The sequence below is a fragment of the Cynocephalus volans genome, chromosome 3 (genome assembly GCF_027409185.1).
Source record: "Cynocephalus volans isolate mCynVol1 chromosome 3, mCynVol1.pri, whole genome shotgun sequence".
In the NCBI taxonomy this organism is placed as follows: domain Eukaryota; kingdom Metazoa; phylum Chordata; class Mammalia; order Dermoptera; family Cynocephalidae; genus Cynocephalus; species Cynocephalus volans.
The window spans coordinates 32,258,341-32,272,048 of record NC_084462.1 but is presented as its reverse complement, the minus strand read 5'-3'; the positions used below and the strand labels follow the sequence as shown (position 1 = coordinate 32,272,048).

Sequence of the window (13,708 nt, the reverse complement as noted above, 5' to 3'; positions counted from 1 at the left end):
TGTAATGTAAAACCGCCTATATTATGTTGTCTACTGGGAAGCTTCAGTATCTAAAGACTCATCTAATCTCAAGATATTTGGATTATGAATAGTTCTCCTCCTTCTATCCTTTAATAGAGTGAAATCATAACTACTAAAATTTTGGCATCACAGTGAGAGGGGAAACCACCATGTCCTAATGTTTAAGAAACCTTATTGCATCTGCTTAATAATATCAGAAGAACCATAAAAATTCTTTCCTACAATTATATATCCCCATCAACTATTAACAAATTAAGCATTTCATAAGTTAAGATCCATTAAAAAGAGATCATTGGTATTGGATTCTATTTTGTACACCAGAGATGCAGCTAATATTAATGACTCATGATCACGACTTTCTGGGATCTTTTTAAAGTGCATATTAATCATCTGTCACCATAATGTCACCATAACTCATGAAATACAAGCTAACCTCTTGCTTAGTGCCTCAGACGCTCGGGGACAGACATCACAGACATGTGCTGGGCACCCCACAGTTCCTCCACACTGAAACCTCTTCTTTCCCTCTGCTGTTCGCACTTAAGCTCACACCCTCATTCCGTTACATGTCACGTGGAGGTCAGCTGCCCATGTGTCAGGGAGGACGTGTCGTTTGGCTAAATATGAAACTCACTGTCTGTCGTCCATCATTTGAATTTCATCCCCTTAAGATCTGGAGGCCAATGGGTCTTCAAGCACTTGCCACTGAGGTCTAAAAATCCCCTAAGGTTATGCTTTGGTTCTCACGTCATACTTTAGTGATGAATCTATGTTCCTAACTGCAGAAGCCAAGAGACTGGCCCTGCAGCAGCTCATGAATGGTTAAAAGCTGGGGACTGAGCCAGGACATGTCCCCAGCTAAGGAAATTACAGGCCCCAAAGCTTATTTCCCCTGGTGCACACATTTGCCCCAGGTGGCTCTGCCATATGCAATTTGTCAGCTTTCAGTTTGAGCAGGTAGAGAAGAGAACCTCTCTGAGAAAGAACTTCATGACTACCTGCAAAAAGTCCTCATCCACAAGCATTCCCTTAAAATTAGGCAAAGGTTAGCAGGCCCCTCTTCTGAATTCAGACAGAACCATGATTTTAAGAGTCAGTCTGACCCCTAAGTAGAACTCACAGAAAGTACTGAATTGCAACTTGGGTACCATCTTGGTTGAAAATCAGAGCAATTTTGGTGAGCTGAGCAATGTCCATCTTCCTCAAAACACATGCACATCATAACCTGGAACCTGTGAATGTTACCTTATATGGGAAAAAGGACTCTGCAGGTGTAATTAAGTCAAGGTTCCCAAGATGGAGTGATTCTCCTGACTTGTTCATGTGGACTCCAAACATAATCACAAGAGCCTTTAGCAGAGGAGACAGTCACATGATAAAGGAAGCTGGACAGAAAGAAGATGTAGCACAGCCATGAGCCTGGGCAGGAGGCGGCCCTAGGAGCTGGGAAGGCGAGGAACTGGGTACTCCATGCAGCCTCCAGCAGGACAAGCCCACCTGATGCCTCGACTTCGGCTCCATAAGGCTCATATCAGACTCCAGACTTCTGACCTCTACAATGGTAAGAGAATGAAGCTGTGCTGTTTTAAGTCACTACGCTGTGGTCATCTGTTGCAGCAGCAATAGCAAACTAATACATCATCGAAACCAACATCCTTTCTACCTGAGCTTCCCAGCTGGGACGCCACAAGATACTGATCTCCTCGTCCCAAGGGGCAGCTGGTGGGGACCAGGGGCAAGACTCACATGGAGCTTCCGAGGCCACCCCAGATGCCACACACTGTGGTCCATTTCTATGTGATCCTGTGTCACGAAAAGGGGTGGGAAATGTCACCATAATATAAGGTTTCAAGTGTGAAACAGCCCCAGGAAAAAACACCTTTCAGACTCCATACGTGAAAACTCCTGAGCACAGTATAACAGAGGAGGGAGAATAAAGTGTGAGCATGACTATCAGTTTTAAACTTTCAGTACCACTGCGGAAGCTGCCCTGAAAACTTCAGCTCAAGGAAGAAAATGCCATGTGCTCCCTCAGAAGAACACTCTGACGCTAAGCCGCCCAAGGTCCCCAAGGAGCTGTGTGCACCCTGCTGCCCCGGCCCAAACAGCCCCTCCCGGCCTTGCTCAGGGGCACCATTCTGCCCAGCCTCTGGGGACCCGCGGCCCACAGACCTGATGGGGAGGGAGGGGTCTCCGGCGTCCCACCAGTCTTTCGGGGGGCTGATGTACATGCACCACAGCTCCCAGCTGTACCCGTGGGCAGAGTTCTCATACCGCTGCACCTCGAAGTTGTCCTGCTTGATGTTGTCGATGGAGGGCAGGATCACTCGCTTCCGGTTTTCCTGGATGCGGGATAGAACTGGCTCGGCCCTGAAACACAGAGAAGTAGACATAAGATATCTGTCCCGGGCGCTCCTCGCCTGGTACGCACCCCAAGAACCCTGGGAGTGAGCAGATGTGACCGAGCTCAGGGCAGGCTGGAGCTAAGATGGAAACTGAGTCCCCAAAGCCTGGGGACCCGCCTACATTGGATCACGCAGCTTCCCGCGCAGGCTGTGATGCGTGTGAAAGTAGCTCACGCCTTCTCCCAGGTGGGAACTGTGACAGAAGCCTGGAGCCAAACTCAGAGCACAGGGTCCCCTCCCACCCAGAGCACCAAGACCCTCTTCACGTTGGCAGTGTGGGATCTGCATGGCACCAGCGTTTCCCATGCAGTGCCCAGTGATCCCCGGCAGGTCACCCACCACCTGCTTTCCCTGCTGGAACTGAATTCCCCTTTCCAAAATAGGTCACTTCTGCCCTGGATGGCCTGCTTTTAATAAGCTTCTTTGTGCATGTGACTATTTCAGTTGTTTTAACTGATTGTTTAATTGATTTCTTAAAAGGGATATAATTTAACTAGTTAACAGTGGAAGGCCAGGGGCTAGTTCCATATGAAGGCAGGCAGAACCCTGCTCTCAGGGCCTCCCTCCCCCAAGGACTAGAGCAGGCATTAGGCAGGGGTCTGGCCCCTAGGTCAGGGTGCAGCCTGGCTGGCTTAGCAGACGGTCACACACCTCTGCCACTGCATCCAAGGCAGACACCGAAAGGGATCGTTTCCCACATTTGAGAAGAAAAAGATGGCTCTCAGAAGCCAGCGCATTAATCTCCCAGTTTAGAACAGGCTTTGGAAAAGAGTCAAGTGAAAATCCCATTCCTCTGCATTATTTGGAAGAATAATGAGAATGCAGGGTCTACAACCCATCTCTTTTCATTTGCAGCTATTGAATTACCTGCTGGCTCACCTCACCTTTCTATTTAAAACGAGCAATAAAACATACCCCGGGCCATTTACTGCCTCCAATACTTTTGCACACACCATATAGGCTAAAGTCAAATGCACTGACTTTCTGCGGCTTCTAGACATGCTCCGGCACTCTGCCCCTCCCAGTCCACGCTGGATCTAGCCTCTAGGAACCCCTCTGCCACTCAAAGAAAGCCCAGCCACCAAAGGAAGCTTAGACCAAGTACTGTTCTCCCAAGAAGCCTTCCCTAATTGCCCCTGTGGAAAGGCTTTTTTCTTCCTCTCAGCTTAAAACATTTCCTCCACCTTATCACACTGACCGCGTGCTACCTTTGCTAATCGGTGAACACACACTATTCTTCCTCATGAGCTAACGATAGCTGATTTTTACCAAGTACTTACTATGTGCTAGGCACTGTTCTCAACATTTGCTGATGAGTGCAGCCCCCACAACAATCCTGTAAGGTAGATACAGTGATCACCATTTGACACAGGAGGAAACTGAGGCCCAGGGATGTTAAGCAGCTTGCCCTAGGCCACTCAGCCAGCTGGTGGAAGAGCCAGGTTTCCAGCCTAGAGGGTCTGGTTGAAGGCCCCCTAAGCTCCACTGCCACCCTGAATGGGCCAAGCTCCCCCAGGCTAGTCCGAGCTCCCCCAGGCTGGTCTAAGTTCCCCCAGGCTGGTCTGCTGCCATGCACACAGAAGCACTCAGCTCAGTTCATCACTGGCGGTCAGAGATCTACTGAGTACGGAGCAGGAGACCCCGGTGCAAATCACGCTTCTGCAGCTAAGGAGCTCAGTCTTACTGTCTATGAGAGAATGAACAACTGTTCCCAATCATTGAATTATAAATAGATCTCTTTTCTTATAATAATGTTCACCAATCCTCCCCAGAAAAGAAAACAAGCAAAGTGGGAAAGGAGAACAATAAAACAATGACTGTCTTATCCCTTAGCAAGGGTTTTCTTGAGTTCTGTCTAATTAATACATCATTTTCACTGGGAATTTCGATGAAGATGACAACAATGATGGTGGACTGAACAGACAGATGAATTTCTTTCCACTTCCCAGTTTCATCCCTGACAACGGGCTCACTTTCTTCTTCTGCCAACCCTTCTCCATTCTCCCAGTGGCCCCAGAGCAAAGGAGCAAAATGTCCCACCTCCCAGATCTTAGCCCCTCTTGACCACCTGCAGCTCCCAGGTGCCCCTAAGCTTCAGCCCGTGACCTACCAGCCAGCAGTGAATTCCACGTGGGCATCAAAGAAGCCAGTGACCTGGCCGGTGGCCACCTTCCAGCCCTCGATGCGAGCGCGGATCAGGCCCTCTCTCTTCTGATTCCGCACCACCTTCACCAGCCCGGGGTAGCGCTTCTGGACATACTCCTCCAAGGGGGCCTTCAGCTCCTCTACAAGCGACAAAATGCATGTCATTTCACATTTGCATCCAACTCACCGTGATGCCTACAGAGCTTCAGGAAGTTCAGAGATCACAAAACAAGCTGTAGAAGAGACAACTAGTGAGTTGGGCTCAGAAGAATCCTCTGCCACACTCACTCAGGACAGCCATGTGCTGACAGTATGCAGTGCATACGGCCGGAGAGAAACCAGGCCTGGCTTTTATGTCCCAGCTGTGGCAGACTGGCAGATGTCCTTTGAGACTTCTTTTCTTTGTGACTCTTCCTGCTTTCTTGGCCAGTATTTTATCCTCCCACTGCCCCCTGGGTCCTGTTTATTAACTTCTATACAAGCTCTTCCATCTGCACATAGACTGATTCTTATGGTATATGCCTTGGGTGATCCAGACCTATAATCAAGCACCAGATGCAATGCTAGCAGGGCTTGTGCTGGATGCAAAACAAATCTTTGCCCAGTAGCAGGAAACTATCTCAGTGGAAGAACTAGAGCTACCAGGGGCCGAACACCCTCCCTTCCACAACAAGCAGGCATAAAGTGCTTTATTTCTATGATCTAGTTTAATCCCTACAGCAAGCCTAGAAGGTTGCTGGATTAATTCCATTAATTAATTAGATTAATTCCATTTTGCAAATGAATGCACAGCCTTAGGGAAGCTAGCCTATCCCAAGGTCACACACCTAGTAACGGAAGTGCTGAAACACCACCCAAGTGTCTCACTCCACAGACACAGAGGCTGCGACTTCTGTGTATGTAACAATGCCAGGTGCAGGAAGGATGGGGGAAGGGTTGACAGGAGAAGGTTCTCAGATCAGCGCACTCCAAGGATCTGCCCTTGGAGATTCTCCTGCTGCGGGTCCCTGTTATGTCCAGAAGCAGAATGTCATCGCTGACTTCCAAGTAGAAAATGCTAACAAGGATGCATTCCCAGATATTATGGAAGTCCCTCACTTCCTACATACATGTGGCAGCTTTTACCAAATTAAAGACACACATTTGCAGCACGTGGAGAGGCTGACCTCTTTGTGTCATGGCTGTTGTCCCTGGAAAGCAGCCATATGACCCAGGAAGAAATACAGAGAATGAGGAGGTAAGAGAGTCCTCAAGGGTACCGAGACATGAAATTGGTACTGTCAGACAAAGGCACGGATCATGGGGGAACAGGAGTGATATGGACTGAACGGTGTCCCCCCACAAAACTCATCTGTCAAAGACCTAACCCCCAGAACCTCAGGATGTGACTGCATATGGAGGCAGGACTTTTAAAGAGAGGACTGAGCAAAATGAGGCCATTAGGGTGGCCCTAACCCGAGCAGACGGAGGTCCTTATAAGAAGAGAAATGCAGACATCCATAGAGACACCAGGGAGGGATGTGCTCAGAGGAAGGACCATGTGAAGAGGGTCTCAGAGGAGACCACCCTGCCATGACTCTTTCTGCAGCCTCCACTCTTCAGAACCGTGGGAAAACAATTTCCTGTTGTTTAAGCCAGCAGTCTGTGGTATTTCATTATGGGAGCCCAAGTAGACTAATACTGGCAGATTGGTGGCAAGATGCCGTCATTCTCAAAGAGAACAAATGGGACCTGGGTGGGAGGGTGCAGAACCTCCAACCCCCAAGCCGTGGCATGTGGTGGGATGTGGAGTCAGGGGTCAGACTGCCTTAGCTTCAGACCTAGTGCTGTCAATTATCACCCGAGTGACCCTGGACAAGCTGGCCAGTCAATCTGGGCCTCAATTTCCTAACCTAGAGAAGGGCACTAATGATAACAGAATTAACCTCACAGGGTTATTACAAGGATTAAATGAGTTAATATAGAGAGAATTCCTAGAATTATCCCTGACATAGTGTAAATGCTCAACACCGAGTAGCTATTATTAGTAATTATCTTATTTTCCCTCCACACAGGTTTGAAGGATCTGAAGAGAGATTTCACAGTGGTCCAGGGAGCCTGAGGAAGTATGCCAGGTGGTAAAAGTGGGCCTACAGTCCAGAATGGTGATTTCTCAGACCTGCGGGTCCATCAGCGCCAACTGGAGGTGTTGAAACAGCTCCCATCCCCATGTCCTCAGTTTTGCTTTCGGTGGGTCTAGGGAGGGCCTGAGTACTTGCGTTTCTCACAAGACCAGGGTGCCAAGGTTCTGGTGTGGGGAAGCACACCCCGAGGACCACGAGCTCAAATGCACGGGGCAGTCTTCACACATGCCTGCACACAGCATGCCCCATCACAAGGTATCTATGGCGGAGTCCTTGTCCGCATGGATACCCTCTTCACCATCACCCCAGAGCTGGTGAGGGGCAGCGGAGAAGCCTGGCTGTGGAGACCCTCTGCTTCTTCGCTTGCCATGAGGGGGGATAACCAAGCAATTGGGACGGGAGAGGCCCAGAGAATCTTGGACTTCTAGAAACCATCTACAGACTTAGTGTTGGCTGGGTTTTCTGCCGGGTAAGTGAGTTTCCTGGAGCAAGAATGCTAGTGAGAAAGGGGGCAGGCCACAGCTGCTCGGGGCTCCATTTTTCCCCATGAGCGCTGGGTGGGTGGGTAGGGGACAGAGGGACGTACCAGTCATGGCAATGGACCAGGCATGGGCAGGGCACTGGGGATGGCACGACAGGACCCTGCTCACTCACGAGGGTTGGCCTGTGACGCAGGAGCCTCCATGTGCTCAGGGAGGACATCCTGAACATGGAGCTGAGCTCCATGCCAGGGCGCCCGCAGGCACTGCTAACCCACTGATGCCAGGCGACCTGCGATCTGGCTGTGGCTCTGCCCAGCAAGCGGACGTCAGCTTCCAACTGTGTCAGGCACCATGGCTAAGTATCCAGGGATTTCCCCATTTGATAAGTCGTCATGAGACTCCAGGGGAGAGAAAGAGGTAGGAATTTCTAAAGTTGGAGTAAGAGCAGATCACTGAGGCTGCCCTTCCTGCATGTTGAGGCTACTGAGACATGGACATGAAAGGGCTTTGCAAAGTATAAAGGGATAAAGGATAATGTCTAATCATTTGGTATTATCCTCATGGCTGTTAGGAGTAAATGAGAAGCTATAAATAAAGCCCTAATATGCATTCAATAAATGTTAAATCTAATAATAATTGGTTCATTACTATCATTAATATGGGTCAAATTTATAACTTCCAATGAAGTCTTTTTTTTTTTGGCTGGCATGTACAGAAATCAAACCCTGGACCTTGGTGTTATCAGCAGCTCACTCTAAACAACCGAGCAAACTGGCCAGCCTTACAACAATTTGTCTCTCTACCTAACTAACCATATCACTGCACAGGGGGAGACACTATTCTCACTCTGACAAGTTCAGGGACACATTGTCCGAAATACAACTGAAGCTACAGCCTATGGGCTATTATGGAAACACTGAGAGAGGAGTCACCACCCAACTAGCCAGGCTTAAGAACAAGTGACACAGAGCAGGCGTCTCTCCTCAGGCCCTGCAGCATGACTCTGAACCTTACTCATAAGGTGTGGGGTTATGGCCTCGCCTGGATTCAAAATCAACTTGGACACAGGCGCTCCCTCGAGATACTTACAGTCAGGTTAAGAAGATATGTCCAAACATTATGATACTCAAACACAGCCACAGAGGACGTGCTGTGAGGAGCCACAGAGGGAGACATTATTTTGGCAGGGCATGTTCATGGAGAAGGTGTTTAAGTTAAACAGGTCTGGATGTGTGCTGTTCACTATTCCAGAATGTATAAGCACGAAGAAAATACAAAAGCACAGAACTGGATCTACTCGGGAGACAGAATCCCAAGTGTCAAGGTTTCAGTCTGGGGACTGGGAAGATGCCATTAACTAAAAAAGAGAAGAGGAGGAGCAGAGGAAGAACAGGTGGATGAGAGTATCTGGGGGCAGCTGAGGTGCCAGCAGACAGCCAGGGACAGACAGCTGGGCCAAGATAATGGTCAGAGTTGGGAAGACAGGACAGAGGTGCTAGGGACAGCGGTATGGGGACGGTGGCGTGTAAGGAGGTGGTAGTCCAAAGATGCCATGAAGACAACTTAGAACCACACTTTTTGAAACACATGTGCATAGGAAGTGTCACAGGAGCACAGTCACACAAAGGGCAGAGTCTCCCAGAGGAGGACATGTACATCCACTTTGCCAACGTTAACAGAGAAGGACACATTTCCTGTCCTCAAAGAGCTGCCCAGCATCCAGTGTCGGGAAAGTCAAATGCATTCGAGAAAATGAGAGCTGAGAACAAAAAGGAGGTTCCTGCCGGGACCAGGAAGAAAAAGGAATTCCCTCTGGCTGCAGCTGCCCTGCGGGGACAGGGTCAGCACAGGCAGAACTAGATGCCAAGGACAGCAAAGGGGAGCTGTCCACAAAGGCTGGTTCTGGAGGGACACCACTGAGACGGCCTGAGGGCACTGAGGTGTTGCAATTTGGAAAAGGAGAGAAACTGGTAGGGTAGGGTGTTAAGAGCCCAAACTCATCTTCAAGAATTAACCACGGGGTCAGGCAAGCCCCAGGTTCACCACGGGAGCAAACAAGCCCCCAATCTGACAGTGGGTATATGTTAGTCTGTTTCTGGTGCTTATAACAGAAATACCTCAAGCTGCAGAATCTGTAAGAAAAAAAATTTATTGCTTACAGTTTCAGAGGCTGAGAAGTCCAAAGTCCATGGAACACATCTCATGAGGGGCTTTTCCTGGTGGTGACTCTACAGTGACCCAGGGTATCACATGGCAAAATGGCAGAGCAGAGCGACAGCTAACTCGTCCCTACTTCTCCTTTTAAAGTCCTCAAAACCATGCTCATGACCACCAATTAAACCATCAATGTATTAACCCATCTACTACTACCTCTCCAAGGCCCAACCTTTTGATTACCATCATAGGATTTCCCATCCTCCTAACACTGTCACAGTGGGGGGTAAGATTCTAATACATGGACTTTGGGGGACACAATGCAATCTATAGCAGGGTAGAAATGCCACATGCTCACCTAAGATCCATGATCATCCTTAACAAAGGAAACCATTATTGGACATTTCAGTAACAGAAAGAAAAACATTTTATGTAAGGTTTTTCTCATGGACAAACTCAGAGAAAAAACCAAAAACTAATTTTTCCAAAAATAAACATTTATCCTCCAGTGTTATAAAATCTAATACTAAATTGGCCTAGTGCCATTTGGGAATCATTGTATTTCTTAAGATTTTGATAAACAGCATTTGGGGTCGTCAAAAGTGGGGAAGCAAACCCTGGCCATGCTCAGAAGTCACCGGCAGGGAGCTTCAACATATCTGCTCCTCAACAAGGAATGAGACACCTGTCACCCAGACCTAAGCAAGTTACTAAAGCAGAAAACATTAACAGTAATACCCCCTTATCTGCATTATAGCTTTCCCACATTCTGCAGTTTCAATTACGCATATTGAATCGTTGCCCCAAAATATTAAAAGGAAAATTCTAGAATAAACAATTCATAAGTTTTAAATTGTGCACCATTCTGTGTAGCGTGATGAAACCTCACACCATCTTGCTCTGTCCTGCCCTTTGGATGAATCCTCCCTTTGCCCAGCAATCCACCCTGTCCATGCTACCTGCTTGTCAGTCCTTTGGCCATCTTGGTCACCAGGCCGACTGCTGCAGTGTCACAGAGCTAGTGTTCAAGTCACCCATGCTGTATTTCATAATGGCCCCAAAGTGCAACAATAATGATATACTGGCAGCCGCAGCTGGCACATTCTTACAGTTGGTCTATTTTATAATTAGCCATTGTTAATCTCTTATGGTACCTCACTTATATGTTAAATTTTATCATAGGTATGTATGTATGGGAAAAAAACATAGGATGTATAGGGTTGAGTGCTATCAGCATTTTCAGGCATCCCCTGGGGTCTTGGGACATATCCCCTATGGATAAGGGGGACTACTGTATTAGAGAATTCTATCTAGTTCCTGCACTTTCAGTGAAAATAGAAAATAAGCGGTACAGTCCCGTGTCTCTAAGCTCTACTCAGGACCAAGTGTTGGCCTAGCAGACTCATCTCCACCTGCTTCCAAAACCCGTGCGAGAACCCAGCACTGCATAGCTGTGGGCTTGGGAGGTGACCACACCATCCAGGGCAAGGCCAAGTCCGTGTGTCCACAGTAGTGGGCCACATGACCTCTCACAGTTAAGGGTTGATGACGAGACTTACCGAATATTACAGTCTCCCTCAAGCTGAGGAGACTAAGGAGAAAAAGGCTGAGTTAGATGACTTTTTCTCAGGCTCTATTCTGCGTCGGAATCAGGGGTGGACTTTCTTTCTTTTTTCTTTTTAGGGGTGGCCTTTCTAATGAGCTCCCAGGGATGGCAGCATCCGTTCTGGTGAGCACATGCAGGTCGCTCTGGCTTTGCGTCTGCCCCTACCTAACTCCACCGTGATGAGCGTGGAACTGGGCTCATCCCGATGAGATGTTCTAGAATCCCAGAGTGGCCCTAGAGTGGCCCTGTCCGTCTCTGCTCTTCCTGCTGCCTGGGCCTTCTTGTCCTGACTTGTCTTAAAGACCGAACCCTTGGAGATGACCTCAGCCTACATAATGAGGTCATCGTGCTATTTCCAAAACTAGCATCTTGATCACTGGCCACCCCTGCATGGAGCAACCTCACACTGAGGTCAGTCCCCGGACCAGGTGCCACGTGCTCCTGGCTTCTGCCCTCGCTGCCACTGTTCTGACTCCCACCCCATGGCCCTGCCAGCACACCTCCTGGTGCCATGAGTGGCCCGTCACCAACACGCGTACTCCTCACACCTCCCTGCCAGCAGCTGCCGTGGTTGGGCACGCTGCTCGCTGGAAATGCATGGGTTGTGACAGCTGGGGACGAGAAAACAGCACATATGGCAAGCTCCAATTAAAGCACCAAACCAAACAGAAATGCCTGCCTCTCTGCCAGTCATCTGCAGAATCCCTGGGCCCTTGAGGAAACACAGGTTCCCAGGCCCCTCGCTGAGCACTCCTAACAGAGCAGGCCTTCGTAGCCAGCCCCAGATGAAGCTCACCAAGCCCAAAACGTCTAAAAATTGCTGGATAATTTTTTTTTTTTCCTGTGGCAAAACACCATAAAATTGACCATTTTAAAATACACAGTTTGGCGGCATCATGTACATTCACCTAGTTGTGCAACCATCACCAATACCTAGTTCCACAATGCTTTCATCACCTGGAGCATAAATCCTATGCCCCTTAAGCAGCTGCAACCCACTCTCCCCTCCCCCAGCCCCTGGTGGACTCTAATATGCTTTTTGTCTTTATGAATTTGCCTACTCTGGACACTTCATAAAAATGAAGTCATTCACATGGGGTCTTTTTTGTCTGTAAGCCGTGGTTAATTTTAAAAGTGGGGAGGGAGAGGTGATTTGCTGTGTTAATTTAAACCCTTAGGCCTCACTGAGGACCTGACTCCCTAGTCTGTGGCCAGCTGGCCCTTCCAATCCCCATCTTGGTTGCTGGTGGACTCGAAGCTTATTTCCAAAGCACAGTCCAGTCTGCTGCACTCTCCCCGCCTCCTGTTCCTTCCGACGACTTTCTCCCAGGCCAGATCCTTGCTCCTGGACTGTTCTATGTGCTCCCACGGGTCACCAAGGCTGCTCCTGTCCAGAAAAGTCTGGTAAGACACTCAAATAAGACCCCTGCCCCATTAGGACTTGAGTTCCCAAGTCTCTTGTTGGGGGTGGGGGGCTCCAGGTGCTCTGAGGGTGGAGTCCAGCCCTCACATTGCGCTCATGCCCCCAGCTCTCCCCAGACCCAGCCTTTCTCTCCATCCCTGACAGGGACTGCCAGCCTGCTGTGCCTGGGGCCTTATGACAGTCAGCATGGTGAAAACAGGTTCTTAACTCAGTCTTTGCATAGACATTCATCAGGACACGCGACATTTCTGCCCCATCTTTTTCCCTGAGACAATTTGATATTCTATATACATGAGAATCAGCTTTGATGCCCTAGAAAGAACACAAAAAATAGACTTAAAACACCTGGATTTCCAGCTGTGCCTAATAATATCTTTATGCCTGAAATAAGCAAGCAACTCAATGTATAAAAATGGCCATACAAAGACCAATAACAAATTTTTTAAATATTATTCTCTAAAATGAAAAAAAATGAGGGGCAGAAACCTGGTTGAATATCCTGGACACGCAAAAGATGGGTTTCTTATCTGTCAGAGGGAGCAATAAGTCCCAGAAATGAAAGTGGGTCTTGTGGGGCCGGAAGTTTTTCACCATTGGGAGATCCTCTTTAAGAAAAAGAAAAATATCTTTCATAAATTTTACAAAAATACATGCTCCTGCAAACACGAAGCTAGGACCCCTCCAAGGCCTCCAAGTGCACCCATGGGGGGAGGAAGGCCTGGTGAGGTTGACGTCCCCAGTGCAATGCTGCTTTTCTACTGACCATCACTATTTTTCAAACATTTCAAATACTATGCTTGCCTGCATCTTTAATGAAACATTTATATCCCCCAATTGCTAACCAAGCTGACTAAAAATGTCAGCTAATCATGAAATGCTCCAGCAAACTATTCATCCAGATTAGATCCTGTTTCACAATTTAACCAGAGAATGGCTGGCTGTCTTGCAAATGTGCAACACCCCTCGATTTTGGATTTAACACTTGTTAAGGGGCTCATGCTGTTGCAACCACTTCACCTACACCAGTAGCAACTCCTCTCACCCTCCTAACGACTCTGTGAGGTAAGGGTGTTATTATCCCCATTTTATGGATGAGGAAACTGAGTCACAGAGAGGGTGCCATGGTCTGAATGTCTGTGTGCCTCTCAAATTCATATGTTAAACCCTAATCCTCCATTGTGGTGGTATGAAGAGGTGGGGACTTTGGGAGATGATTAGGTCATGAGGTTCCATGCTCTTTAATGGGATCAATGCCCTAATAAAAGAGGCCTGAGGACACACAGAAGAACGGCCCTCTCCAGACACTGAGTCTGCCAGCACCTTGATCTTGGACATCCCAGCCTTTAGAA

At 48.3% G+C, this 13,708-nt stretch overlaps 1 protein-coding gene across 1 annotated transcript in view; it reads right to left on the bottom strand.

The window, feature by feature from the left end:
* GALNT17 (polypeptide N-acetylgalactosaminyltransferase 17) overlaps positions 1-13,708 on the bottom strand; it is a 450,484-nt gene that overhangs the window by 226,937 nt on the left and 209,839 nt on the right. Inside the window, exons 4-5 of the mRNA XM_063089198.1 lie at positions 4,537-4,711; positions 2,194-2,391 (exon numbers count right to left, since the gene is read on the bottom strand). Coding sequence (XP_062945268.1) covers positions 2,194-2,391; positions 4,537-4,711 — 373 coding nt within the window. The remainder of the gene's footprint in view (positions 1-2,193; positions 2,392-4,536; positions 4,712-13,708) is intronic.